The sequence below is a fragment of the Psittacula echo genome (assembly GCF_963264785.1).
Source record: "Psittacula echo genome assembly, chromosome: 3".
NCBI classification, from domain to species: domain Eukaryota; kingdom Metazoa; phylum Chordata; class Aves; order Psittaciformes; family Psittacidae; genus Psittacula; species Psittacula echo.
The window spans coordinates 57,275,068-57,302,622 of NC_137736.1; the positions used below are offsets into that span (position 1 = coordinate 57,275,068).

Consider the following 27,555-nt stretch of genomic DNA (forward strand, 5'->3'; position numbering starts at 1 on the left):
GTCTTGTCCTGTCACTACATGCCATTGTAAAAAGCCTTTCTCCAGATTTCTTGTAAGCCTCCTTTAGGTACTGGAAGACTAGTATGAGGTCTCCCCAAAGCCTTCTCTTCTCCAGGCTGAACAAGACCAGCTCTCTCAGCCTGTCTTCACAGGAGATGTGCTCCAGCCCTCTGTTCATTTTTCTGGCCTCCTCTGGACTCACTCCAACAAATATCCACTAACTGCGATTTATCCTGCCATGCAAAATCAGTTTAGTCAGGGAGGCACACACGCAGCTGCCTCAGCAGAGCAGGGTGAGAGCCAGGCCTGTTGGTGCAGGGTGGTCTCAGCATACACTGAAAACGAGTCTCATAAATAAGTACAGAGAACCTGGTGTGACGTGTAGTACTAAGCCTTTGGGAACCCTCTGAGTGATGGAATTTCCTATGCAAAAAGCCGACCCCCAATGCGACAGGTATTGCATTTTGCTTTCCTCAAACCAACTCTGCAACGCAGACAGAGCCAGCCCCGGACCCTTAGGTGATTGCCTACCGGTAGCTAATTCACTCATCCCGGGTGAGCACGCCTTACGGCGATGTTTCCCTCTGACAAGCGACACTCCCGTGACAGGAAGCCGTTGCAGACATTGAGTTAGACAGCCGCAGCTACTACAACCAACACTAACCCAACCCCGACTTCACTTCCCCCCACTATCTCCCTTTAAGTAACTCCCCTCCAAGCTTATGCGCACGCTCCCTCCCAAAATCCCGTTGGGGGGAGACCCTCGCGAGAAGTCCCAGGGAAGCCTCGCGAGAAGTGCAGTCCCGCGCGGTGTTGGGGTGGTGGTGGCGGCGGCGGCGGCGGCGGCGGCGGCGGCTCCGACGGCTCCGAGGGGTGGTTCGGTGTCGCCTCCCGGAGGTGTTGCCCCTCTTTTCCTCCCTTCCTGGTACTGCTGCCATGGCGGCGCCGCTCGTCTCTCCCGGTCACCGCAGCCGCTTCGAGCAGGAGCAGGACCGGGCCGTCCGAGCGCTGGTGCGCAGCGTGACCGGCCTGCCTGAGGAGGAGCTAGGCAGCGATCGGTTTCAGGCGGCGCTCAATTTCGCTTGGTCCAACTTCAGGTCAGCGCCCGCCATCCGCGACCCGGCACGAAGCGCCGCGGCTGCGGCGGCCGCGCGGTGCCCATTACTACCAGGGCTGGGGCGAGTACAGCAGACTACTTAGCCGCTCCCCAGGCAGGGCCCATCGGCGCTGCTGATGGAATGAGCCCCCGGCGGGCTCGGTCTCCGACGCCGGCCAGGGCCCCCTACTCGGTGCCTGGGCACTGCGGTGTGGTGTGACCCGGCAGCGCTGTCACCTGCTCGCCTGGAAAGAAGGGAGGCCCTGTGGCTGCTGAGGTGTGGCACAGGGCCATGGGCTGCAGTGCCCGCCGGGCACGGTGTCTGGAGTGAGAATGTGCGGCGTTTGCGAGTTCCTGTAACAGGACTACTGGATGTTAATCTCTTTATATCTCGGTCTTTTAGGGCTTTTCACCTGATCCATAAGAAAGTACCTTTTAGCATCTTCATTTAGCCTATCCAAAATGTTTGTTGGAGGGAAGTAAAGAAATAATCAGTTTATGAAGAGCAAATAAAGAGGACTCTACCAAATGCTGTGTTCAGCTCTGAGGCCACAACATAAGAAGGACATGGACATGTTGCAGAGAGGAGGGCCACAAAGATGATCAGAGGGCTGTAGCACCTTTTCTGTGAAGACAGGCTGAGAGAGTTGGGCTTGTTAAACCTGGATTAGAGAAGGCTCTGGGGAGACTTAGCAGAACATGTGGAAGCGCATGTAGTGACAGGACAAGGGGGAATGGATTTACACTGGAAGAGACAATTAGGAAGATGCTGTTCACTGTGAGGGTGGTGAGACACTGGAACAAGTTGCCCAGAGAAGCTGTGGCTGCCTGATCTCTGCATGTGTTCAAGGCCAGGTTGGATGGGTCTTTGAGAAACCTGGTCTAGTGGAAGATGTCCCTGCTTGTGGCAGGGGGTTGGAACTGAATGATCTTTAAGGTCCCTTCCAACCTGAAACATTCTGTGGTTCTGTGAAATAGCTATAAAGCTTTTGGCCAAGAATATTGTGCTGCTTATAAGGTTATCAATCTGGAGAAGGTAATGTTTTAGATGTTATTTGAGCTTCTCATAAACATGGTCTTTATTGACTTGTAATGTATTCTCTAGATTCCTTTAATTCTATTACACTGCCATCTAAAATGTCCTTATTAAAGTTCTACACACTGCTTTTTTAGTTATCACAGTTACTGTTTCAGTGACTACTGACACTTTTTACGTGAGCTATTTTCAGTTTCCCATACTATCCCTAACTGCTGCTTCTTTGGAGTCTTATGTACTTGCTTATCTTCATGCAGCAGTTACCTAATCTGCATAAAATCAGTGCTACCTACATTTTTTTTAATGCTATTTAAATCCATTTTTGAGGGTGAGCAATAGCATAATTGCATTGCCTCAGGACAGCCTGTGAATCCTATCTACTAATAGTCTCAAGTAAGGCTATTTTAATAACCAAATAGCCAGTGGTTAACAGCAAAAGTGAGTCTGAGGTGTGGGAGAGCTGGGTTTGACCTGTAGGTGTTTTAACGAGTTTGACACTGCTGAATTTTGAGGAGGCTAGTTGTGTCCATTGGGAATGTAGGAATATGGTGTTTGTAACTGCTGTCTCTCTGAGTTCTTTACCAGAAATACTTTGTTAAGTGCATTATAGGATTGCATTTACCATTTACTAATTTTGTAGCTCCGTCGAAATAGGTGCTGATAGCAGTTGTTATTCTGGGTCTGCAGACTGGTGATGATAGCAGGGTTTGTTGAGGCAGGTAAATGAGGCCTGTGGTCCATCTGCTGTTGTGACATCTCACCCTCTATTTCAGTGTCCCAGTTGCTTGTGTAGGTATGTGCTCTTTTAGATTGGAGATTTTTTGTGTGTGGTGTTTGTTTGCTCAAAAAAAAACCAAACAAAAAACATAGCAGGAAAAAAGAAAAGGTGATACAGAGTTGGCAACAAACAGTTTTGATAGGGAAGGTTGGGAAGAGGAAGGGTTTTATGCAAGAATTTTTGTCTAAGAGATGTGCCTGAAAGATCAGCCTGAGACTGACTAATAGAATATTTCCAAACTGAAGGACCTTCAATTTTAGCAGAATCTCTCTAGTTTCAGGTTTGTGAAATCTGTGGTTTGTATTCTTACATTTCATGGTGTTTCTATGCTGTAGTTCTCAGATTCATCTGTTTCTTTGCATGCAGCACACTATTCCTCTTATTCATAATGTTCCCAACTTGCCTAAAAAAATGGATACTTTTTTTTTGTATGTGTGTTTGCACTACAGCCATTAATTACATCTTTAAGTAATAGACTATTACTTACTTGCTATTACTTACCATCTGTAATAGCTTCCCTTCAGCATGACTTTTTTGTTTCAGTGCGCATTCTTGATTTGGTGTTTTATTGTTGTCTTTCCAGGGTGTTGTTACTAATTCTCCAGTTCTTGTACTTATCACCATTTTCCGTTTGAACTAAAGATTTCTATGTAAGCTGGTGTGCTGCAATGAATGAGATAAGCTATATTATCTTAAACTAAATGTTAGCTACCTACTTAATATTATACTTCATCGTGCTTTTATTCCAAAGCCTTACACACAGCTTAAGTCAGACTAATGGCTCTGTAGCTAACAAAGTAATTTTTTCTTAAATATGGCATATCTTCATCTTCCAGTGATATTTTTTTAAAATCCTTGCTACCTGCCTTGCAATTTCATTTTCAAGTTCATTACTTTGGCATTGAGGTGATCTTATATAGTCTTTCCAAATTCAGTCTGTTAAGCTTAATTTTTGGCTCTGATTCAGACCTTGTAGTTTCTGTTTCTGTTTGTGGTCATGAGAGTTTTACCCCTGTATTCTGCACACTTTTTGCTGGAAGCTGAGGCAAAATATTAGGATGGCTTCGAGGCCCTACAAATAGAGTATTTTGACCTTGTATTTACTGCTGTCACATCCCGTTTCTGTTTTTTTTTTCTATATATATAACTGAAGAACCTTAGTCTAATATTCTTATAAGAATACTTATATGCTAATTTATTTTGAAAAGTCCATCTACCATCTTGTGAGTTCTTATTTTGTCCCTTCTACATGCTACCTTTGGTGGTATATCTTTATTTTCATAAAGCTTTATTTTGAGCTCTCTTTTAGGGCATCCTCCTTTACTTTTTGTAAAGGAGCTTCATTTGGGTTTAGAGACCTTCTATGTGGGTGTTTGTTTTGCCTGTGCTTGTGATGCAAATCCCATATAATTTTAATGTATTCAACACAGACGCCTTTGACAACATGGTTCTTGATCTCCTTGCTCCACTTGACTTGACTGACAGTGTACTTTAATTGCTTAGTTTGCTGATATAATAATAATTTTCCATTCAGCTTGAAGTGCTGGCTAAATGTAACTTGCATTCCATTTTTCCATCTTTAAGGTCAGTTGTAGTTAATCCTTCTTGGACTAAAGTGACACTGAAATAAATTTTGTTGGTGCTCAATGCTGTTGCTAAATTAAGCATGCATTATTAAACTAATAATATTGTCCTCATATATGTAAATCAGCTTTATTTTCTTCCTTACTTAAACTTCCTTTTTAAACATATTCTAATACAAGTTTCTCACACAGATTTCACCGTTTTCTGGATGTGAACAGTCACAAAGTAGAGAGGACTATAGAAGGGTAAGTTTTTTGCTTGTGGATTAATAATGTATTAGTTAACTTTTTTTGAAGCATTTTTGATAACTATTTTTGTTACTAGAATACATGAAAAATTGGTAGTTCATTCTGACCTTGGAAAAGCTGCAAGCTGGAAAAGACTAACAGAAAAATTTCTGAACTTGCCACTCCCAAATATTGAAGAAACAAAGGTATGTGTGTTGCAATTTCCATGTTCCTTTTTTCCGTAACTCTTGCGTTCATGGTGATGGTGGGGATTTAAATTCTCATATTGTGTTGGAAATTTCATATTACTTTAAGTGACTTAAAGACTTTTGCAGTTGCTGGCCAGGTCATAGATTTTCAGAGTTGTATTCTTTAGTTTCTCCATTTATTCTAGAAAGTATCTATTGTCTTTTTGGGGTTTCAATACACGCAGTTTCATGACTTAAAGGATGTCTTCTCATTGTAGAGTGAATGTTTTATGGTCAACTTTGTGCAAATGTTTTAGCTCAAATCTGGATGAATCTACATCCCCATATGTTGTAAAACAACAGCGAACTGAGCAATTCTTAACTCTTTGCCTGTATTTTTTTTACTTTAAGTAATACATCTGTATGTTTTGATTTTAGTATTTCCCTATGGGGTGCTCCTGCCCTGTGTCTTGTTAATTGAGACTATGTATATGTTTCACCTTTGATACATTTTGTATCAAATCAGTTTAGGATATGGGCTGGATGGATACAGCAAAAGTTGTTTCACTTAGACACTTTCCAGTGTGATAGTTCAATAACGAGTTTGATCTTTGAAAACTGAAAGTTCATGCTATTGGGAAATTTGAGCTTGATGGTGCTCCGTTTAGTGATATTCTTTCATAAGGCTATGTGTTCTGAGTTGCAGTTTGGTTTTACTTCTCACTGAACTGACATTTACCTTTCTCTGGACTGTTTTAAGTTCCTTGTAATTTGTATGGAAAACCCCAGAACCCTCAATAGCTTACACACATCTTCAGTTAATACACTGTACTCTGTAGATGAAAAAGTACCTTTAGTTGTGCTTGTTTTGAGAATGAAATAAAATTAAAACCAAACAAAGCAAACTAAAAACTCACACAAGGACTAATGCTTACATGTGGCCTTTTTTTTTTCCCCTTTTTGAAAATGTAACTGGGGGTAGGTAGTATCTCATATTTGGGCAATTAAACTGCATTTAGTTTTTAGCAGTGGCACGGTACTGGGAAGACTGAGCATTTATTGGTTTTATGATTGGTAAATGAAATACCAGCTCATGCATGTGATTCTGTCATGACCTACTGGTGTTCTTTTAGAAACGCTTGTAGAGTCAGTAATGTTTATTAGGAACATATCATATTCTATATATACTAGGTGAGTATGATGCTACTTTATGAGATATTTCAGGGTTTTTTTTCTTTAAAATCCAAGTGGATTGCATTCCAAAACAGCTTTATAATTGTGTTTATGTATGTGTCAAAATCTATAGGATCTAGGTAGCAGAGTCTCCATGTGCGTGTATATGGAATGGTCTGCTGAAGAGCTTTGGAAAGTTAGAATCAGGCCAAAGAGAAAACTTTCTGTAGTAAGAAATGGTTGTGCTATAAGCAGATATTAAGGCATAGACTGTAACACAGATCTCTGCAGTATACCAATGTTGGCACAGTATTCCAGCCTGATTGAAGGCCTCTGTTACACAACCACATTAGTGCAATATTGGAGTTAAAGGTTCATTCTTAGTGCTTTGTGTAGATTTTCAGATGATGGAAGATAATGTGAGCATGATATTAGAATGTAGTGATTTTATCAAAGTGTTTAGCCAACTCCCTTCTAGCCTCTGTTTGAGATAGTAATAGGAATAAAGGAACTGAAGACTTGGTTTCCTGCAGGCTCATTACCTGTGTCCTTCCACCTCATCCATGCTAATATAGCTGTCCATTATCCCTCGTCCTCTGATGATTTTGTACTTTTGCAGTCCCTCAGTGTTTCTCTTTCCATATTCTCTGGCTATCAACTCAGTAAGAGGCAGCTTCTCCTGGGGCTACTTTTGAAGTATATTGATTGCCTATTTAGTAGGCAAAAGAGAAAAGGTGGCTTTCAGTATTGTATTGCAGCTGTTAGTTCTGTAATTCAGGACTGGGAAATGGAAACAAATAGGGAGCATCTCTGCAGATGGTAGGCTGAGTTTGTTCCTAACCCACATCTTCTAGACCACTGACTTGCTTTTTTTTAATGTGTTTTAAAGACAGATACACACTATTCCATACTGTCTCTTCTGTTGTGTTTGTCTGATTCTCCATCCAACACCACCTATGTTGAAAAACCAAAAGTCAAAGAAGTGGGTAAGTTTACAAGTTTTTTGTATTGCTAATGCAACATACAACCCTAATGCAATCTGATAAGAAGGACATTTTTCCTCTCCATTTTATTCACTTCAAGGTGCTTTATTGATTGTATTTTTATTATTTATTCATTTAAAGTAGCTTGCAAATCTTTCCTACCCCATTTATGTTGCATTATTTAATTAAGTTTTCCAGCCACCGATGTACCTCGGGAATTCCTTTTGACGTGCACCGCTATCATTTCCTAGCATTCTCCACCTTCCTGCAGTGCTTACATGCTCAAAGACAGACAGCGGGTTTCTATCCTCAGTCTCTGTCTTGCACCTCAATAGGAGGTCTGTTGAAACAGCTTTGGTGATGTAAATTCCTATGCTCCGTATGTACTCAAGGAAAATGAGATACCTTTGAAGGTTTCCAGAGGGAGATCCCAGCTGCCTGCTTTCTAAAGTAGGACTGTTGCGCTCAGTGCCTAAAAATGAGGCTTGTGCTTAAGTTTGAGTGGATGCCATTGCCCCATTTGTTTATAGTGTTGTATCATAGACTGAAAGAAGACTATTTCAGACTAACCTAAAGAAAATCTTGCATCTTAAGATTCCTTTTTGAATGATCTCTGCACATTCCCTCGGCGGTGTTTTGAATGCACTTTCAGCCCATTCCAGGAATGTGAATATGAAGAGGTTATCTCAAACAGCACTAATTACAGTTGAGTAAGCTTCATGTTTTAGATACAATATATTGTAAGTGTGGTTGTTATTTTAAAAGTATTATACATCACATCATGGATATATGGTGTCTTTTTCGGAGAGTAAGACAGTTCTTGCTTTATGTTGTTTACATTCGAGGATTCTTGTGCATATGTAAGTTATACATATGAAATGTTTCCACTGAGCTAAATGGGACTAGTCACAATAAGTGATATGTTGCATTCTTGCATGTTTTTCCAGGATTGAAGCATAGGGTAGTGTAACATAATACAGACAAATGTGCTGATGGTATGCTGTGTTGCATATTTTGAGTGTATAAGCAACAAAATTGAGAATTAATAAATAAGGAATATATGTGATGTCACAATTTCCATGTCATGTTGAAAGTGTGTAACACTGTTAAAGGAACAGTGATGTAACCTTAAGAGGAAGGGAATGTTTTTTGTTTTAGATTTAGAGTAACAACATAATCTGAACTTTGGAAATATTTTTAGAGGAAAAGTCAGAGTGACGTGATACTTACTATTTTTATATTTATACTTCTCTCAGAAAAGGAAGAAGAATTTGATTGGGGAAAGTATCTGATGGAAGGAGAAGAAATTTACTTTGGCCCAGGCATAGATACACCAGTAAGTAATTTCTTAAGGTAAAATACCCAAGCTGTAAGAATGGTTACTATGTTAGAGTTATAACGGAGCTATGTTAGAGACCTGGTTGAGTTGGCCTAGTTTGCATGCTCTGTGTGTCAGTTCTCCTAGGATTCCCTAATATATTGTGTCTTACTTAATACCATGAAATACGTGTAGACCCAAGCAGAGTAACAGTAATACAAATGCTTTTGTTTTTCACCATGTTTTGTCTTAGTCCTGCAACTAAGCTGACTTCTTCTGCTGACCCTGCATGTTCCTAATCAGAATTTGCTGTACTTCTGTGATTTTCTCCATTTGTCTCATTTGTCCAATTATTAATGTTATGTATAACTTAAATCTGTCTCTGGTAGACAGTTATGTTAGTCTTACTGTCCTGAATTTACTTCATAGTGGAAGAAAGAAGGGAATAGTTTGTTTGGCTTGAATAGGAAGTGAATATAGACCTGTCTGCTATGTTGTACTAAAGCGTACTCGTTTTTGTTGCACTCGATAGGACTGGTCTGGAGAAAGTGAAGAGGAGGAAGACACTCAGCCTTTGAGCAGAGAGGACTCGGGCATTCAAGTAGACAGGACACCTTTAGAAGACAATGACCCAAATAAGAAAACTGTACCTAATGTTTCCTGGAAAGGTTAGAATAAGCTATAATTCTTCTCTTATAGTCATACGTGCTCAAATTTAGCAAGTAATGCAGCTTTATTATTCTTTAGTATTGTGGTTTAAACCTGTAATTGTAGTGTTAAGGTGCACCTTACTGTTCACTACTGCTTTTTTTTTTAATTATTTTTAACAGTAAAGAAGCAATATGAAAGGTTTGATCTGATTTCCATTGTAGCTAATGGAGAAGACTCTGTTTATTTCAGTTGAAAGATACATGGGTATTCCAATATAGAAATGAAAATTTCTACAATAAATGTAGCATGTAGTTGTATGGATATAATGTAAATTTTTATTATCAAGTATCAGAATGCTGAAACAGAATGTGGTTGACAGCAGAAACAGTTGACTCAGTTCTGAGTATGAAGTGTTTTAGAAAAAATAAAATTATGCAATTAACACACTAGCGGCTTATAGCTTCAACGAGTATTAGCTTCAGGGAGTATTTTTGCACAGATTATTGTAGGATACAGGATGCCTTGTATAAGATGACTCTATAGTATTCATGTTGCATAAGTAGTAACTAGCTAACTGGAATTAGGTACAGTTTTCTTAATAATCACTTTAAGAAATTAACATTTTTAGGTAATGTACTAAACAGTTTAATAGTTATAAATTGTAACTTATCTGAAAAGGTCTGTGATTCTGCAGCTTAAATGGATAGGCTTATTAATAACCTTTTCCTGTCTTTTATAACTGTTTATAAGCATTTCCTGAATAAATAAAAATACCTCACTGACTGTCAGGTGTGTTCACAGTCGGTGAACCTGATGCCCGCAGCTGGCTGGAGCAGCATGTTGTTCCCCAGTACTGGACAGGAAGAGCTCCTCGTTTTTCACATAGTTTGCACTTGCATTCCAACCTAGCTGCAGTCTGGTAAGAAAAAAGGATTGCTTACGTATTCCTTACTGGTATATAAAATTAAATTATGACTTTATTAAATGTCATTACTGTGGAAGCATTAAGATAATGTATTTATTTAGAGATATTGTTACAAACAGAATTAAAAGCGTGTGAATTAATGAGATGAACAAATGAGCTGTTTTTTCTATCAATAGATTCTTTTATTTAGTTTTTATGAAGTTAGTCACATAAGAGAGAGGGTTTTCCTTTTCAAAGAAGCAAATCTTACTGTTGAATTTTGTTTAGATTGACCCTTACAAAGGTCTCTGAGGACTAATATACATGGATTGTAAGTGGTCCTGAAAGTGTGGAGTTCTCTAAAGTTTAAATTTTTGTTTGTTTTTCTGGTCTCCCTTGCAAAGTTAGTCTTAAATGTGCATTTTGTGTGGGGCAGGAACATAAAGCACTATATCATTGTGATCTTCTGTGGTTTTGGAAAGAAAATGAGAAGGAGGTTCAATTAAATCAACTAAACAAAACCCAAAACCAGCAACACTCCGCTCTCCCACCACCACACGATTTTTCCCTCTGTCCCAAATTCTGATGTATATGTAGTGCAGTAGTGGAGATCCTTAGATTTGTCTTTGCTTCCTTAATTTAATGCATTTCTTAATCAAGGATTTGATCAACTGACACTAAAGCAAATTTATCTAGCCAGTTATGAACCAAAATCTGCAGTAAGTATTGGATCAGTAACATAAATCAGTGCTTTTGCATTGCTTTTTCAATGTTGTTAGATGTATATTTATATATATATGTATGTATGATATATAACCACTATTACTAAATTTGGATTTTTGAATTTTGAACATGATAACATAAATTTTACCACTGATGACAGTAGTGAGTCACAATACTACATGTGTGAATAATCATTCATAGTTCACTGAAATATAAAAAATACTGTGGAAGGTTTACAAAGAATTGTGTAGCACAAGGTCATAAGAGAAAGTTTCCATTTCTTAAGTAAACTTTTGGCCAAAAGTGTGAATTTTCCTATACAGATGCTTTTTAACTTAGTGTTTTTAACAGAAAGTAACTATACATTTTCAGTCTTGAATGAGAAATAATAAAATAATCACGGACCAAGAATTCAAAAAAACCCAAACAAAACTGAAACCCCCAAAACCCAAACCAACACATATTCAGTGCTTCTGGTATTTGCTAGTCAATTGCTTGTCTTGCTGTCTATGACTAAATGATATTTGAATGCTTTCTGTAATATTTTGCTTAACGATGCAAAAGCAAATGCTGCTTTTGTTTATGTACTTAAAATTCCACCATGAGCATTGAATCTACTAATGAGAACTAAACTGAGTCTTAAGTTTATTGCTTCATTCTTACTTTGAGGTGATTGAGCTGTTATTTCAGCCATTAAATTGTTTTCATTTCTTTTTTTCTAAGGGACCACCACTTGTATACCAGTAATCCTTTATATGTGCTGGAAGAAAGAACACTAGTCACTGAAACGCAGGTTATACGGGAAACTCTTTGGTAAGAGCAACATCCCAAAGCTTGTATTTTAGCTTCTAGTGTTTCTCTCAAGGAAATGAGACTTATCTTTGTTGTGTCTGAAGAAAGAATTGCTACTGAGCTTTTAGCTTGCACCATTGCTGACAATAAAGGTGCTGCTTATGTGTGTTAACCATTCAGGTTCTTAAAGAAGAAAGTAGCTTACTACTTCTTGTATGCATTAATTCTTCAAGTCTAACTGTTAAGGGGAACCATTGTGTTCTTACCCTGCCCCTATGGATTTTTCATACAGTGTCCAATTTTAGAAAGTAGATTTGAGACATCCTATAGCTGGAAATTATCTCAACTGGAAAGGAACTTTAGGAGATATTTAATTGATGACAGGGTTTTATTGTTCTTGTTCTAGCAACAACTTAAAGTACCAATAGCCTTGTAGTTGATCTGTGGTCCCCTGTTATTTGAAGAAAATAAACTTTTAGGCAAGGAAAGCTAATTCTTTTATTGTTTCTTTTCAAGGCTACTTTCAGGAGTGAAAAAGCTTTTTATATTTCAGCTAAATGATGGAAAAGTGGCTGTGCGGAATGATATTACTGTAACTCATTTAACCCATGTAAGTTGTTTCTGAATCTAAGCTGAATATATCTGGCATTAGGAAGGTGTAATTTGTAGGGGAATAGGAAATTAAACTGCCTGTGGAAAAATCAAACTGCCTGCAGAAAAATCACATTCCCACAATTGTGTTTTGGCTAAATTAAGAACATCTGACTAAATAAAACTGGATGGGCTGTTCCTATATCTTGACAGTGTGATGAAGCAGTGGAGATGGCAGGATTTTATTATATTTTAATTCATAAAAATATCTCATTATTTCATTTGTAGGCTTTCTTAAATTCAAATTTTTGTTAGATGGTTCTAAAAAGGTTGGGTTTTTTTCTTTTCTAGAATTGCCTGAGATCTGTATTGGAGCAGATAGCAGCATATGGTCAGGTTGTGTTTAGACTACAGAAGTTTATTGATGAAGTGATGGGACACAGCCCGGAAAACATAATGCATGGAACAGTTTCTACTCCAAAGAAAACTACTGAAGCCCCGTTCAGAACCTACCAAGCTTTTATGTGGGCCTTGTATAAATATTTCATTAGCTTTAAAGAAGAACTTACTGAAATTGAAAAATGCATAATCAACAAAGGTACAGTGCAAGGGAATTTTTCCTAGTGGGGGGCACACAGGGAATTTTTATAAGAGGGAAACATGAAAATCATTATGCAGATACATTTTGAAACTGTGAAAGATGCCATGCTGTATTTTAAAACCTCATTAATAACATTGAAAAAAAATATTTTGTGATGGATGTTACTTTTATACATGTTTGGTTTATTTTTTCCAGATAAAACTGTCACACTTTCCATAGTAATAGATAAATTGTCTCCCCGACTGTCACAGCTGAAAATACTTCACAAGGTTTTCAGCACAGGAGTAGCAGAAGTGCCACCTGACACTAGAAATGTTGTACGAGCATCTCATCTGCTTAATACTCTCTACAAAGCTATTCTTGAATATGACAGTGTTGGAGAAGCATCTGAGCAAACGGTAGGGAAGATAATTCCTTCCTTAGTAGAACCACACGCTGGAAAATTCAGTAACTTAAATTTCTTTATGGTGATGGAGTACACCAGCCTTTGTCTACCGAGGATTGAAGACAAATTTGCTAGCCATAATACATTACTGTTTTCTCACATGAGTTCACTCAATCTGGACAAAATTTGCTTTATGATGAGATCAGCAGCAGGGTGCTTTTAGGACTGATGGGAGGAACTGTGGGCAGAGGCCGAAAAGCTGTTATGGAAGAGGGAGTTTTGGAACAGCTTTTCCTTATTCTATTTCTACAGCTGCATGATTCAGTTAAAGCTGCGATACAGGGGTTTGGGTTTTTACAGTAACTTGTTGATTATACTACTGAAAATATAGTTGATGTCATTATGTCCTTTTGTCTTCCTGTTTTCTATGTTATAAAACCACAGAAATTTTATGACTATCCCTTACTGTTCAAGAGATGTTAGAGTGAAAAAGATGAAAACTGCTGTTTGGGTCTAACTGATGACAAAAGTAACAAGGGGAAGCAAGCACAATGTGGGCTTACATTAAAACTACTAAAGCTGTCATTTTTAGTTTAACATTTTATATTTAAAAATCCTTATGTGTAGTCATGTATATCTTAAAAGCTACAGTTACACAATTAAGAGGTTGGGCTTTGCCATATTGCTTCCAATGCTTAGTATAAAAATATTCAGCCATTTTTTCTCTCCCCTCCCATTTTTTTTCCTTTAAATTCAGGTATCCCTTCTGTTCTCTCTCTGGGTTGAAACTGTGAGGCCATACTTACAGACAGTGGATGAGTGGATAGTCCATGGTAATTTGTTTGATCCTGCAAAGGAATTTATCATTCAGAGGTAGGGATGCTGGTACTGGATGCACATAATGCTGTGCAAGTATGAATACAAGATAGAACCTGGGAAGTAAAGGGTGACAAAGTGGGTTCCAACACTTTGTGCTTAAGTAGAATTAATTTCTTAGTCATACTTTTATAACTTGTCTCAAATTTCCCATTAGGGAAATTGCATTAGGTTTGGAGCCCTACCAGGTAGTGTCCTGCAATAGAAATCAATTGTTTTATTTTTTCCATCTATAATAAATAATCAGCCATCTGATGTGTTGACTTTTCTAAAAGCAATTAACTCTTTTCAAAACCAAGACATCTGCAAAAAATACTAATCTATGGTTGTTATAAATCAGATGCTATTTAGAATTATAATTTTTGTTGCACGTCATAAACATCCTAGCTGTTAATTTTTCTTCTATTTGAATGCTGCGTTTTGCTGGTCCCTCTTTTGACAGCTTGAAGTAGAAAGCAAGTTTAGAAATTAGAATTTTGGCTCATAGTTGCAAATCCATTTTCCCCTATCTGCCAAACCTAATTGAACCTCTGTCTTTTACAGCAGGTAAGCATGAAGTAAGAGAACAGCTCTGGTACTGCTCTAATAAATCCCTAGTAGCTGAGATCTTTAACATCCTTACCATGTCGTACTTGACTTTTCTTTCCGTGGTTCTATAGTTGTGCTTTCAGTGCTACCAACAGGAGTGGTAGCTTTCAACTTTTATCTGTATTTGTGCTTCATTTTAATTATGTAATTTAGGTTGTTTTCCATGAGACTTCAAAGACCAAGCAGTGTGTCTGATGTAAACAACACAAAAAAACCCATAACAAAGTGAACTACAAATGGAGTTTCACCTACTCTAGATTTTTTCAGCTTTCCCAGTAGTGTTTGCTTCATTGTAGGTTTTACATAAATCTGCAAGTCAATCACTAATACTTTTGTTCCTAAGGATGCATGCCACTGTGAATAGTTAACTGTAATGAAATTTGTTGAGGAAGTTACTCTATTTACTTTGTTTTGGGGGGTTTAATTGGTTATACAGTTTTTATCTCTTGTGAGCTGATTCTTTACCCTGCTGAAGCTATCATCCTTTCTAGAGGTGTTTGGATAGTTTGTGATACGTATGAGCTTACTCCATATAGTTCTGAAAGTGCTTTGTGGGTATTCCAAGAGAAAGGCAAAGCATAGAGTAAAGATGATGAAACTTCATTACTAGAAGATGCTTATCTTTTGAAAAGGGAAATCTTCATCAGCTTTTTTTTCTTCACAGAAACAAGAATGTTCCAGTTAACCACAGAGATTTTTGGTATGCTACCTACACATTATATAGTGTGTCAGAGAAGACAGAGAATGAGGAGAAGATGAGTGATAATGCCAGTGCCAGTTCTGGCAGTGATCAGGCCCCTTCAAGCAGGCAACACACTATGGTCTCTTTTCTGAAACCTGTGCTAAAGCAAATCATCATGGCTGGAAAGTCCATGCAGCTGTTGAAGAATCTTCAAAGCAAAGATGGCTCTCCACAGCAGGCAGCGTCAAGAGGTGAGGTATCAGTTTGTGGTCTATCATGCTGAGGGTATCTAACAGTATGGGTGTATTTTTTGTATTCATGTTTGCATGGTTCTAGAATAATAGAGTTCTCCATGCTGAACATCAGCATCGTGATTGGTAACTTCAGGTCTGACTGAAAACACTCTTCCAGTGCAAACATGCAGAAAGTGCAAAGTGAATAAAGATTGAGTGTTCCCTTTGCTTTTTGTTGCTTTACATTTTTCTTAAGCTTCTTTTCATGTGATTGCAAAACTGGGGTTTTCTGAGACAAAAGAAAACAGCCTCTATGTTCTAATTCTAAAGCTGTTTTGTTTTAATAAATAGTTGTTTTTAATTACTAAGTGGTTGAATAGTTCTGAGATAGGATGTGGAACTTTTTTTTTTTTTAAAGCTTACTAGTAATCAGATGACAGCTATTTGGGTATTTGGGGTATGTATCTTGATTGTGAAATAGTGCAACAGTTTACTCAATGCTGTTTGGGTTTGTTTGGGTTTTTTTTATAAGGAAACAAAATTTTTTTTTTGTTTTGACATTTCTTGATGTTTAGAAGGCAGAGATAGTTAAATTATTTTGAAGACTCTGTGGGTTTATTCCCCCTTTTGCTAGGAGAGCATTATCTGTTCCAGTGAATACTGAAGGGTTGCTTCAGGTGCTAAGAATGAACTGCTGTTCACCTGAAGGAGGAAGTTCTCCAACAGTCTCAGAAATATTTCATGTTTCAGACACCCATTCAGCAACCCATTTGAACATCTGCCTGACCTTAGGCATTGGATTAGTCCTACTGTTTTAGCAATACTAATTTAAACACGTATTTGAGTTTTCCTCTAAATAGTGGCCTAAACTTACTATGTTGAAAAGTAACAAGTAAATGTTGGACTATAAAGTAGTTCTTTTAGTTCAGATAATGTTTTCTCTTTGAGCAACATGTTCAACTGTAATATTTTGTTCTATTTAGATGCTGAACGAAAGAGTTTGTATACACTGTTCTTGGAATCGGTGCAGTCTCGCCTGCGGCATGGGGAAGAGTCTGTTCCAGATATCATTACAGAACAGCAGGCCACAAAGCAGAGCCTGATAAAGATGCAGTCTATAGCAGAAAGACACTTGGAACTGGATGATGTCCATGACCCGCTGCTGGCTATTAATTTTGCCAGGTAAATGAATGATCTACCCGCTGTGTTGTTGAGAGCAGTGTTCTGCCTGGTGACATTTGGTAGACTAAATTTTTATTTCTGCTGCTGCTGCAAACAGGCGAGCACAGAATAAAGAGGAGCACCAACAGCCAGTGATAGAACGTAAATAAATACTACCCTTGTGCTTAGTTGATGAAAACCAATTAAAATCAGTGAAGAATCTGCTGCTTACATCTGTTAGGGTAGAAATAGAGTAGTCTTTAACATAACAGGCTTTTAGCAAGTAAGTGTTTTATTAGTGTTGTAAAATCTAAATGTTTAAATGTGTTTGCTTGGAATTTGTGCATGATATCTTTGATTAGCACCAAGGATATTCTTTGATGAATGCAGCTTCAGTTCTGCTGTGCTTAAATAATTTAACTTTAAAAGCCTTCCAAAATTCATATTAGTTGCATAAAAATTCTTCATGTGTCTCCTATAGAGATTCTAAATGTTTTGGAAATCAGCAGGAGAGATGAATTCTGAAAATCTTTGTGATTACAAATAAGAAAATAGCTGTTTATCTTTTTCTGAATACTAGTTGGTGATTTACATGTTTTCATTTCATTCCTGGGAGGAGTTTGTTTTAAAGAAATCATAATTAATAGTACGTAAGACTCTATTACTTCTTTTGTTTGTTGGGACTATCCCATGTGGCAAAATTGATGGATTAAGTCAATGTCTTAATGACTCATCCAGTCTATCAAGGCAAGAGCTGCTCTGAGCTGGACTTCCTTTTACAATGCATTGAGACAACAAGTAGCTTCTACTCTGCTCTCGTGAGACCTCACTTGGAGTATTGTGTGCAGTTCTGGTGTCCTCAACATAAAAAGGACATGGAACTGTTGGAACAAGTCCAGAGGAGGGCCACGAGGATGATCAGGGGATTGGAGCACCTCCTGTATGAAGACAGGCTGAGAAAGTTGGGGCCGTTCAGGCTGGAAAAGAGAAGGCTGCATGAAGACCTCATAGCAGCCTTCCAGTATCTGGAGGGGGCTTATAAGGATGGTGAAGAGGGACTATTCGTTAGGGACTGTACTGATAGGACAAGGGGTAATGGGTTAAAACTTAAACAGGGGAAGTTTAGATTGGATATAAGGAAGAAATTCTTTACTGTTAGGGTGGTGAGGCACTGGAATGCTCAGGGAAGCTGTGAATGCTCCATCCCTGGCAATGTTCAAGGCCAGGTTGGATGAGGCCTTGGGTGACGTGGTTTAGTGTGAGGTGTCCCTGCCTGTGGCAGAGGTGTCGAAACTAGATGATCTTAAGGTCCTTTCCAACCGTAACTATTCTATGATTCTACTTCTGTGACAATATAATTAAGCTTTCCAAGTGTAGACTGCAGATACTCTCTTCTCTTGATGTAATATCACAGATAATATATAGGGATCCCATATTTAAGGTGTCTCAAACCAATTCTACCTGTGTGGTGGTTTTTTGTTTGTTTATTTGGGTTTTTTGGTAGTTCAAATTTTTACTTTGTTTCCTTTTTTTTCTTTCCTGGGAAGTTCATCTGGCTGCTGTATAAGCACGGTATAGTTTTTAGAACTAATGGGTTTGTTTGTTAAGCTGTGTAGTGTTCGAACTTGATGTTGTTTTTCAGAATTATTCCTTGAGCAGTTTTGTGATTCTAGTATGCCATCCTTTTTGGTGTCCTAATACCTGGTTATACAAAACCAGTATGAAGGATCACTTAATAGGCTTGATATGTACCACAGTTATGAAACAGCTTTTATTATTACTTCTGCACCATATATTTTAGAGTATCCAATTTTGATTAAAAACTTTGAAGGTATGACTTTTTTTGTTTATATAGTATATGAATTATGAACCTTCTTCCTTAAGTAGTTTGTTTTGTTTTGAAGACTATATTTGGAACAGGGTGACTTTCATGAAAAGTTTACTGGTGGAGATGTTTGTGTGGATAGATCCTCAGAATCTGTGACCTGCCAGACTTTTGAACTGACACTGAGGTCTTGCCTTTATCCACACATAGACAAGCAATACTTGGAGTGCTGTGGTAATCTAATGCAAACTTTAAAAAAGGATTACAGGTAAGAAAGTAGGTTTGGTTTTCCTTAACTTTTTTTTTCTTCCTCTTTTTTTAATTAGCAGTGGTGTGCCATACATTAAAAGCAGCCATTTTATGTTGTGTTTCTATTCCAATTTGGTAACAAACAATAAAATCATTAAGGAGGAAAGGTGGATCTAACATGGTAGAAACGTGGGTGAAAACTTGGTCTAGCTTAAATCAACAGCAAAGCTATAATTTGCTTCCGTGGATGTTCAATGGCAGACTTGTTTCAAACAGTACTTTTAGTAGTGTAATCATTTGTAACTGTAAGAGAAATTTTAGGAATCTGTTTGAAATAGATAATGGTTTTATAGTCACAGCTCTTATGAGAGTGGTAGCAGTACTATACTTCCTACTTAATCAGAAAAGGAAAATCCATATCATAATTTTCTGGAGCTCCATACTGAAGTAACTTTGAACTCTCCTTGAAATTGCATCTCCTCTCTGAGTTCTGTTTAGGGGGATGGACAGGATTTCCAAACTCTAAGCTGTTCTGTAGCCTGCTTACAGGAAAAAATGGCTTGGTTATTTTCTGTTATATGAATGCATGTGAAAGCTACCTGAGCGTTAAGCAAAGGATTTCCTGTGGACTTCACTAAGTATGTGTTCAGTGCTGAGTTCTTGTAGTGAAGAGTTTTTAAGATTTTTGTTTCTGTAACAGTTGTGTTTTGATTTTACTTGTATGATTAAGACTGAGGTAATGTTACACATTTGTTCCTGTTTAGGCTTGTGGAATATTTGCAGGCAATGAGAAACTTTTTCTTACTTGAAGCTGGAGATACCATGTATGACTTCTATACATCTATTTTTGACAAAATTAGAGAAAAGGAAACTTGGCAGAATGTTGCTTTCTTAAATGTGCAACTTCAAGAAGCAGTTGGGCAGCGCTATCCAGAGGACAGTGCAAGGTAAAATGCAAAGTATAGTTTAGTTATGTTTCTTTCACACTTACCTGTACTAATGTACTTAAATTGCATAGCACAAAATGAATTGCCATGTATTCATTAAAAGAATCCCCGTTTTAATGAAGTTTTGAGCTATTATGTCTTTCACCTGAGTCCCCCAAATTAAATCAGACAGTTGGTATTTAGAATAAGAAATTAAAAACCAATGAAACTAACCAGTATTTTAAAACAGTTTATCACCAATTAAATCACCTTTCCTTGCATAGGTTATCTATATCCTTTGAAAGTGTTGATACAGCAAAGAAGAAACTCCCTGTCCACACCTTAGATGGTTTGACATTGAGTTACAAGGTAATGAGTTAATATCACTGCAACTCTTATTCTAGAATAGATTTGAAGTGTTGCATTAAAGCGACTTACTTTTCTGTCTTGATTATCCTCTCCTCCCCATAGGTTCCTTGGCCTGTGGATATAGTTATAAGCTTAGAGTGCCAAAAAATTTACAATCAAGTTTTTCTGCTCTTACTGCAAATAAAATGGGCCAAGTATAGTCTAGATGTTTTACGATTTGATGGTAAGAAACTTCTTCAATGTAAGATAATCTAAGAACTTGTTCTGTTGTCTAAGAATGTAAATAGTCTGTTGCTTTCTGCAGTAAGTAGTAGTAGTACTACTTTTAATAGTAGTAATAGTTTATAAAACTAGTTTACTAGTTTATAATTTCCTGGTAGTAAATTTACTATTTACCAGTAGTAATAGTAAACTAGTTTTATAAACTACTTAGAATTTTGATTCAGTCTGTAAAATATTTCTCTCTATTAGCTTTGAAAATTCAAAATTATATATTAAGCATGGCATGTTTTTCACTTCTCTTTGGCCTCAGGGACTACACTATTCATGCATTCCCTTTGTCTCTCATTCAGGTCTAGTTAGTTACGTTGGAAACTTGTTACTTCTTTCTTCAGATCTTGCTGTTGAAAGAAGGTCTGTCCACCGCACCCTAATGTTTTGCTTTATGTGTAGTCCAAATTTGTATGAGTAATACCTTGCTGACAAGTTAAGGAAACAAGAAAAACAAATACTGTATTTGAGATTGAAAAAGACAGACAATTGGGAATACAGCCTCTATGCTGCAATTTAGGTACTTGGGGGTTATGGAAAGAGATCTCTTTGTCTCTTTCACCAGGGTAATGTTTATACTCTTCCTGTCCCGTATAAAATGGATACACACTTCATGTCCTAGAAAAATAAATTAGGAAGTCAATGGGGTCCATCTCTGTTTTGTATATCTGTTAAGTAGTAATCTTCCTAAAGTCATAGTTTTCTCTTCTGTAAACTTTATGGGTATGGCTTTATGCCCTTTGTGTCTTTTCCCCTTTGTGGAGATATAAAATAAATATATTTATTTTAATGTAGATTTTTTTTTATCCTTTCACATAATAGTTCTTGAATAGGATTTCCTGTTCTAGTATTTATCAAATTGTGTTGTACATACGCTGTCAGACTATTCAGCATATTATATTATAACAGATCTGAATTACAAGAAAAATCTTATATTAGTGTTGTGTGCAGAATAATAAGAAATAAAAAAATTCAGTTTTAAGTAACATTTTAGCTACAGTTTGTCTGCATAAGTACTTCAGTATAACACTCTTGCCTCTTCTTTTTAGAACTAGTCTGTGCTGCAGAAAATCCACAGGTTAAGGAAGGAACTTCATTACAACAAGGAACGCTTCCTTTATTTTCACCACAACCAGAAAGTATAAAACAACAAATACATCGGATGTTCCTCTTAAGAGTGAAACTCATGCATTTTGTTAACAGCCTCCACAACTACATCATGACTAGGGTTTGTCTTATATCACAATTCCATTTATATTAAGAACTTGTAAAAATCTTAGTCTACTGTCCTTTCTTCAAAATGATTTTAGGTTGAACGTGTTTCAGTTTTAACTTGGCAGTTTTAAATCAGTAATCCTAAAAATGTTTTAGAAAGTCTACATGCACATGATTGATCTTTGGATATTACTAGTTCTTTTTGACTGTTTCTTCCGGTGCTAGATGACTGAAGCACAGTCATGTAAAAATAGGTTTCTGTAAGCTGTTACTCTCTTAAGACCTATTATGCTTATGAAAGTGTTACACAGACATTTTAGTTAAATGGATTCTTCTCAAAAATCTCTAGTACACAGACCCAAAAGCATAAACATGACTTCTCAAATATAAAGGCAAAGCCTGTAGATTCATATCTGCTCTACAATTGCCTTTTGTTTGCCTTTAATAAAATTAGTACATTTCAAATCAGCTCCTCTGGGGATAATCTGTCTGCCCTTGTGCAATGGCAGTATTCCTATTTGTGTGAGGAATGCCATTGTGTAGTCATAAGAAGAGCTCAAATGTTTTACTATTGATGGTATGTTATTGTTGATGGTAATTTGGGGATTGAGCCTAAAATTTGAGATGAAAGAGTGGATGAATCAGGCAATTTTAGGCACTGCCGGAAGACAATCGTAAGCACTTGTGTGCAACATGGAATTTAATAACTCTGGTCTTCTTTTTAAGATTCTTCACAGTACGGGCTTGGAGTTTCAGCATCAGGTAGAAGAAGCCAAAGATTTAGATCAGTTGATAAAGATACATTACAGATATCTATCTACAATCCATGATCGCTGCCTACTGAGAGAAAAGGTGGGTAAAAATCAAATGGCATATTTGATACATTGAGTTTAGCGCTAATTATGCTGCCTGTTTTGCAGTTCATACATACTAAGAAATATACAGCTTCTCTTGAGGAAACTCTAGCTCTTCCAGAGTCGACACAGAGATCGCGTGTTCCTTGCAAGTCTTGGCTCAATTCTGTCAAGGAGAGAAGACAAAATTAAATTATTTGTACTGGATTTTACTTGACTTATTTGTTTTAAAGAGATGGGAGGATTTGATCAAACTGAGGCTTGGTAATGTAATGAGGAGTATACATACTGGTGTGGCAGGAAATAGAGGTACATGGATAGTGTTGTAGACTTTTATCCCACATGCTGTCTGTGTGTAGTCCTCATTAAAGTACTCAGTCATGAAATGAATTAGAGAACAAATGCAGAACACAAATTTGGAGAAATCACGTTGTATTTAGGAGGTTGTTTTTACAGCTGAGATTAAATGGCATGGGATATCTTTGCACTGTAGCTTAATAATGAAAATTGTTGTACTTAGCGATTAATTTCTGACTGTTATTCCTTTTGTTTTGATCGTTATTTTAGGTGAGCTTTGTGAAAGAAGCTATAATGAAAGTGTTAAATTTAGTACTGATGTTTGCAGACCGTTGGCAGGCTGGTTTAGGAGCTTGGAAGTAAGTATACATACCTAAAATTCTGCATGGTCATCATTTCACAGCTGAGAATTTGATTTTGAGATTTTTGTGTGTGTGTGTGTGTGTGTGTGTGTGAAATAAAAAGACATTGCTCAGTGTTTAATTTTAAAAAGCTGTAATCATTTTACACTCCAGTTGGAAAAGCATCTACAAAAGGCTAATTGCTCTTTCTTAGCAAAAGTGCAGTTTATTTTAGATAGAACTTAACAAGTTCTATGCATTTGTGTATATTCAGTATTTTCTGTTTTAAAAGGTGGCCAATATGTAACTTGTGTTTGAAAAGATTGTAGAGCGTAGCAACAAAGCGGGTTTTCTTTTCCTTCACATTTGTTGATACTGGTAAAATGAGAGGTTTATAGGTTTGTTTTATTATCATGTTCCTTGATTATTTAAAATTGTAGGCAGCTAGATGATGACATTCATTAGTTGATTTCTGAAAAATGGAATTGTTTAGTTTGGCCTTCATTCTAGAAGGCAATACATTTTTGTTTTCCTTTAAAAAAAACCACCTTCGTTTAAATCTAATCTCTAAACCTCCCTATTCTAATCTGGACTGTCCAAATTATAATGCCTTTGTAAAAAAAAAATAGTTGTGGTCAAAATGGTGAAACTGTTGAAGTCAATGAAAGTTCTGCCATTGACATCAGAGTCAAGATTTTAATGCAGAATGTTTGATTCCATTAGTTCAAATGCTCTTTCACCAGCTTTGTTGCCTTCCTCTGAACGCATTTGAGTACCTCCTTCAGTTGTTGGGCCCAGAACTGCACACAGTGCTTAGTGTGAGGCTGCACCAATGCTAATAACAGCGGGACAAACACTTCATTTGACAAGCTAGTGATGCTGTGTTTGATGCACTCTAGGGTGCAGTTTCCCCTCCTGCCTACCAGGGCACACTGCTGACTCCTATGGAGCCTGCTGCTGACCAACACCCCTGATCCCTTTCCGCAGGACTGCTCTCCAGGCACTCCTCTCCCAGTTTATAGTTTATGCTTTAGCTTCTGGAACTTGCTGCTTGCAGAATGAACGGTAGTGGGCAACTCTCCAAGGCTATGTCTAACACTCAGGGGTTGATCTATGGTCCTGGTGTGGACTGACTCACATTCGTTTTTTTCAGGACTAATTCTCTTTGGCATAAATGCTACCTAGAGCTTGGATCCTGCTGTCTGGTGTCACTAGGAAGTTGCTATTTTTGGAGTGCTTTTCTGATTCAAAGCATCAAAAATAATTTGTGAAGTCTGTTGGTTGAAACTTGGGGCATGTGGTTATCTACTCTTGGATGTGGCAGGAAAAAGTCAGTCATAGCTGATGTAGTGTCGTTCATATCCTTTTGGGAGGGGGTGGGGTGGGAAAGGAATGACTTACTGTAAACTACATCTTCTCCTTTCTCTGGTGAGTACTAGTTGGCACAGTCCAGAGTGGAATTCAAGAGTTGGTAGTAAAGCAGCGCGGTTGTCCCTGTTTTATTTGGCAGTATCGGTTTGCCCCAAGGAGTTCTAAAGCAATAAGGACCAGGAACTGATGTCTTAAAATACAAAACAAGGTAGGACTAACAGTTGTCAGGTAGCACCAGACAGTTCTTCCTTGTCACTGCTGAGATTTCTAAGATGATGAGGAAATTAATGCTGTTGTGATAGTGCTCAGATGCACTGTCAAAATTGCCTTTGGTTGTAGAAGTAGTATGCACAGGCATAACTGAAATACGGTAAGTTTAAGCCAGATTGCTATGCAAAGAGTACTTTTGTTATTTACTGTGGAGTTTTGGTCATATTTTAAAGGTAATGCAGTGGTTAGTCTGTTAAGCATTCATCTGTTAAACTGTTTTGTAGGATGGAATCCATAGAGAAGATGGAATCTGATTTTAAAAACTGTCACATGTTTCTTGTAACTGTTCTCAACAAAGCTGTCTGTCGAGGCTCTTTTCCTCACTGTAAGTACATGAAGCTTTTCACATACCTGCACTTAGTGGGACACAAGCTTTACTAGAACTGTATTTACGTTTTAATCTGATTTAATGCTTGTCAGTACATCTTAAAGAATCTCACTTTGTGAGGTATTCCAAAGGGCATGAAGCCTTACTACTCAGCTTGTTAACTTCATTATTTTTTTTTGAGTGTTTGTGCCATGCATTTTAATGACAGCTGTCTTCAGTTTACCAGCTCTCTTGATGAGGGGATGCTGATGTAGCCAAGCAAGTGAAACAAATGAATTAAGTTTAGTTCTGTAGGGCATGAAAGAGCATTCTTTTTGTTGTTGGATGACAGCTAGCTGTAATGTATCTTGAACAGATAGAATTTTAGTATTATGGTGTCTCAGCTGCAACTGTACAAAGCTCTTGGCTCTATCCATCTGTTGGAAGTTACGTCCTTTGTAGCAGAAACAGCAGAAGATGACATGTCTGTGCTTCTACTTGCAGCCTGATACTAACTTAAATAGCTAATCCGTGCCCGTTTGGGTTGAGTGGGGTTAGCTGGGATGTAGATGCATATTCTAACAGGTTTCTACAGCACACATAGACGTGGCACTTGGAGACATGGTTTAGTGGTGGACTTGGCAGTGCTAGGTTGATGGTTGGACTTGAAGATCTTAAAGATCTTTTCCAACCTAATTAATTCTATGATTCTAAATATTATCTGATGTCACTGCTACTCAGTCTACAAGAACTTGTGTGCAGGAACCTTCTGTGGTAATGGCTTACTTCATGTAACCCCTCACAATGTTTATTCTTTTTGTGTGTGCGTTCAGCAGTTAATATTTCAAAAAAAAGGAGCTAATTTCTTACCAGTTCATGCTGCTGGAAGTAACTAATGGATAACTGATGATCAAAGTGGTAAAATACTGTCTTGAAATGTCAGAATTCATAAAATTCCTAATACATTCATAAAATGTCGTACAGTCTTAAATCCTGAAGTGTTACAATTCAGAAAATAAACTGGGATCTTCCTTTTAAATTACAGAATTGAATATTGCAATAAGTATTTTCAGGCTGTTGTAATGCAAATATTAACTACCTTTTTTATGGTTTGGTTCGCAGTGGAATCTTTAGCTTTGTCACTGATGGCTGGCATGGAACAAAGTTCCGAGTCCATTGAATTGATAAAGAACTGAAAGCAGCATTTATGTTGACATTCTCGTGTTAAAAAGCTGTAATCATTTTACACTCCGATTGGAAATGCGTATAGCTAAATGGCACTGAGGGTTTGCAGCTGTGTAAAATAATTGAAAATGTAAATAATGTACAGCTATTTTAAGTCTTTTGGCTGTGGAAGTATTTTTCTCTGTATGTATATGTTTCAGCATCAAAAACCATGTACAGTATAAAATTCATCCTGTGTAAACAATCTTACTTAAAATACAGAAAATGTATTTCATGTTGTAAAAAAGGATTTACTTTTTGTTGAATTAGAAATAATTGCTGATTTACTCTTTTCCATTACTTTTGCAGCTGCGAATAGGTCATAGGGCAGTGTGGAATGGTGTGACTCAATTCTTACTATTCAAAAGGCTTATTTTTTGCCTTTTTCCCTTTGAAAAAAGGGCTAAGAAGCATTCTTATTTGCTTAATGGTTCTTAAGAACTCTTTGGGAACAGTTATGACTGTTACAATAAGCTGATGTAAAAAATACAAGATTAATTTATCAAAATGGATTATTTGAGACCATAAAATACCAATAGTTTTATGTTAAATGATCAAATGCTTACTAATTTTAGCGGTAACTCTTGTCAGTTTGAGTAGGATCAAGATCACAGTGTGTAATGTATTAGTTTTAACTATTGGATTGTTGAGATGTCTCAGAGGTGGCCAGGTATGACTTGACTGTTCTCCTAAGCGTTTTGCAAACAAACATTACTTCTAGTAGTTGATGTCTTGTAAAGCAGTAGGTTGTAATGTAGAAGGGTACATTTCTAGAGAAGTAAATGTGGAACATATTCTGGGCAAGGTGACTTGCCCTGTCTCCTCCCCATGAACATTTCTCAGTAATTCTAGCATCAGTACCCCTGCATTTAAAAAGAGAAAAATCAATCATAGCCATTTATCTATTTGTTTAGTTGAATAAATAAAAGATTTAATAATTGGAATTTCACTGTTGTTTGTGTTTCTGCTGAAATCCAGTTGCTAACCTAGAGTTTGAGGGATGTTTCTGCAAGGTAAATGAAGTACATTACTACCATCTGTGAGACTGTGTGGCTCACATTATAAAGCTGGTTTTTCTTCATCTGTGACCTAATAATTTCTTTCAATGAAAAAGAATATTGGGGTTCTTGTTTAAACAGGAGATCTCAAAAGGTTCTTCCAATTTATAGCCATAAAATGTTTTCAGGAAAAAAAAAAGGCATTTCCTTTTGAAATGTAACACTGGGAAACTCTGCTGCCTCATGACATGTTTTTCTGTGTTTGTCTGAGTGGAGGTTTTGCTTTAGAGAACACTGTTTGTATTGCCCTCTGCTACCACATGACACACTTTTCCAAGTGGATGTGTTTTGTGGTAGGTGGACACCTATTGACAGAAGTAATTCATACTTTACCATAACCAGTTCCCATTTGTTGTTTATTGCACGTAGAGACAAGTGCATGTTTTCTGACTGCTTCTTTCTCACTCAG

General features: G+C 37.4%; 2 protein-coding genes across 3 annotated transcripts in view; both read left to right on the top strand.

The window, feature by feature from the left end:
• The first annotated feature begins 886 nt into the window (after positions 1-886).
• TUBGCP5 (tubulin gamma complex component 5) lies at positions 887-26,972 on the top strand. Of its 2 annotated transcripts, XM_080612495.1 has the most exons (24): positions 887-1,097; positions 4,686-4,739; positions 4,819-4,927; positions 6,972-7,068; positions 7,660-7,770; positions 8,322-8,401; positions 8,916-9,051; positions 9,836-9,953; positions 11,385-11,474; positions 11,970-12,063; positions 12,396-12,642; positions 12,841-13,043; positions 13,788-13,903; positions 15,159-15,427; positions 16,393-16,591; positions 18,475-18,663; positions 19,409-19,591; positions 19,855-19,939; positions 20,042-20,162; positions 21,259-21,437; positions 22,151-22,276; positions 22,846-22,934; positions 24,782-24,882; positions 25,987-26,972. In XM_080612495.1, the coding sequence occupies exons 1-24, from the start codon at positions 937-939 to the stop codon at positions 26,058-26,060; spliced, it is 3,231 nt and encodes a 1,076-aa protein (XP_080468621.1). In that variant the 5' UTR covers positions 887-936; the 3' UTR covers positions 26,061-26,972. The 2 variants fall into 2 exon arrangements, with proteins under 2 accessions (XP_080468621.1, XP_080468622.1); XM_080612496.1 differs by lacking the exon at positions 7,660-7,770.
• Positions 24,371-27,555, top strand: part of CYFIP1 (cytoplasmic FMR1 interacting protein 1) — an 88,167-nt gene continuing 84,982 nt past the window's right edge. Inside the window, exons 1-2 of the mRNA XM_080612490.1 lie at positions 24,371-24,495; positions 24,782-24,882. The gene's annotated coding sequence lies outside the window, so the exon portion shown is untranslated. The remainder of the gene's footprint in view (positions 24,496-24,781; positions 24,883-27,555) is intronic.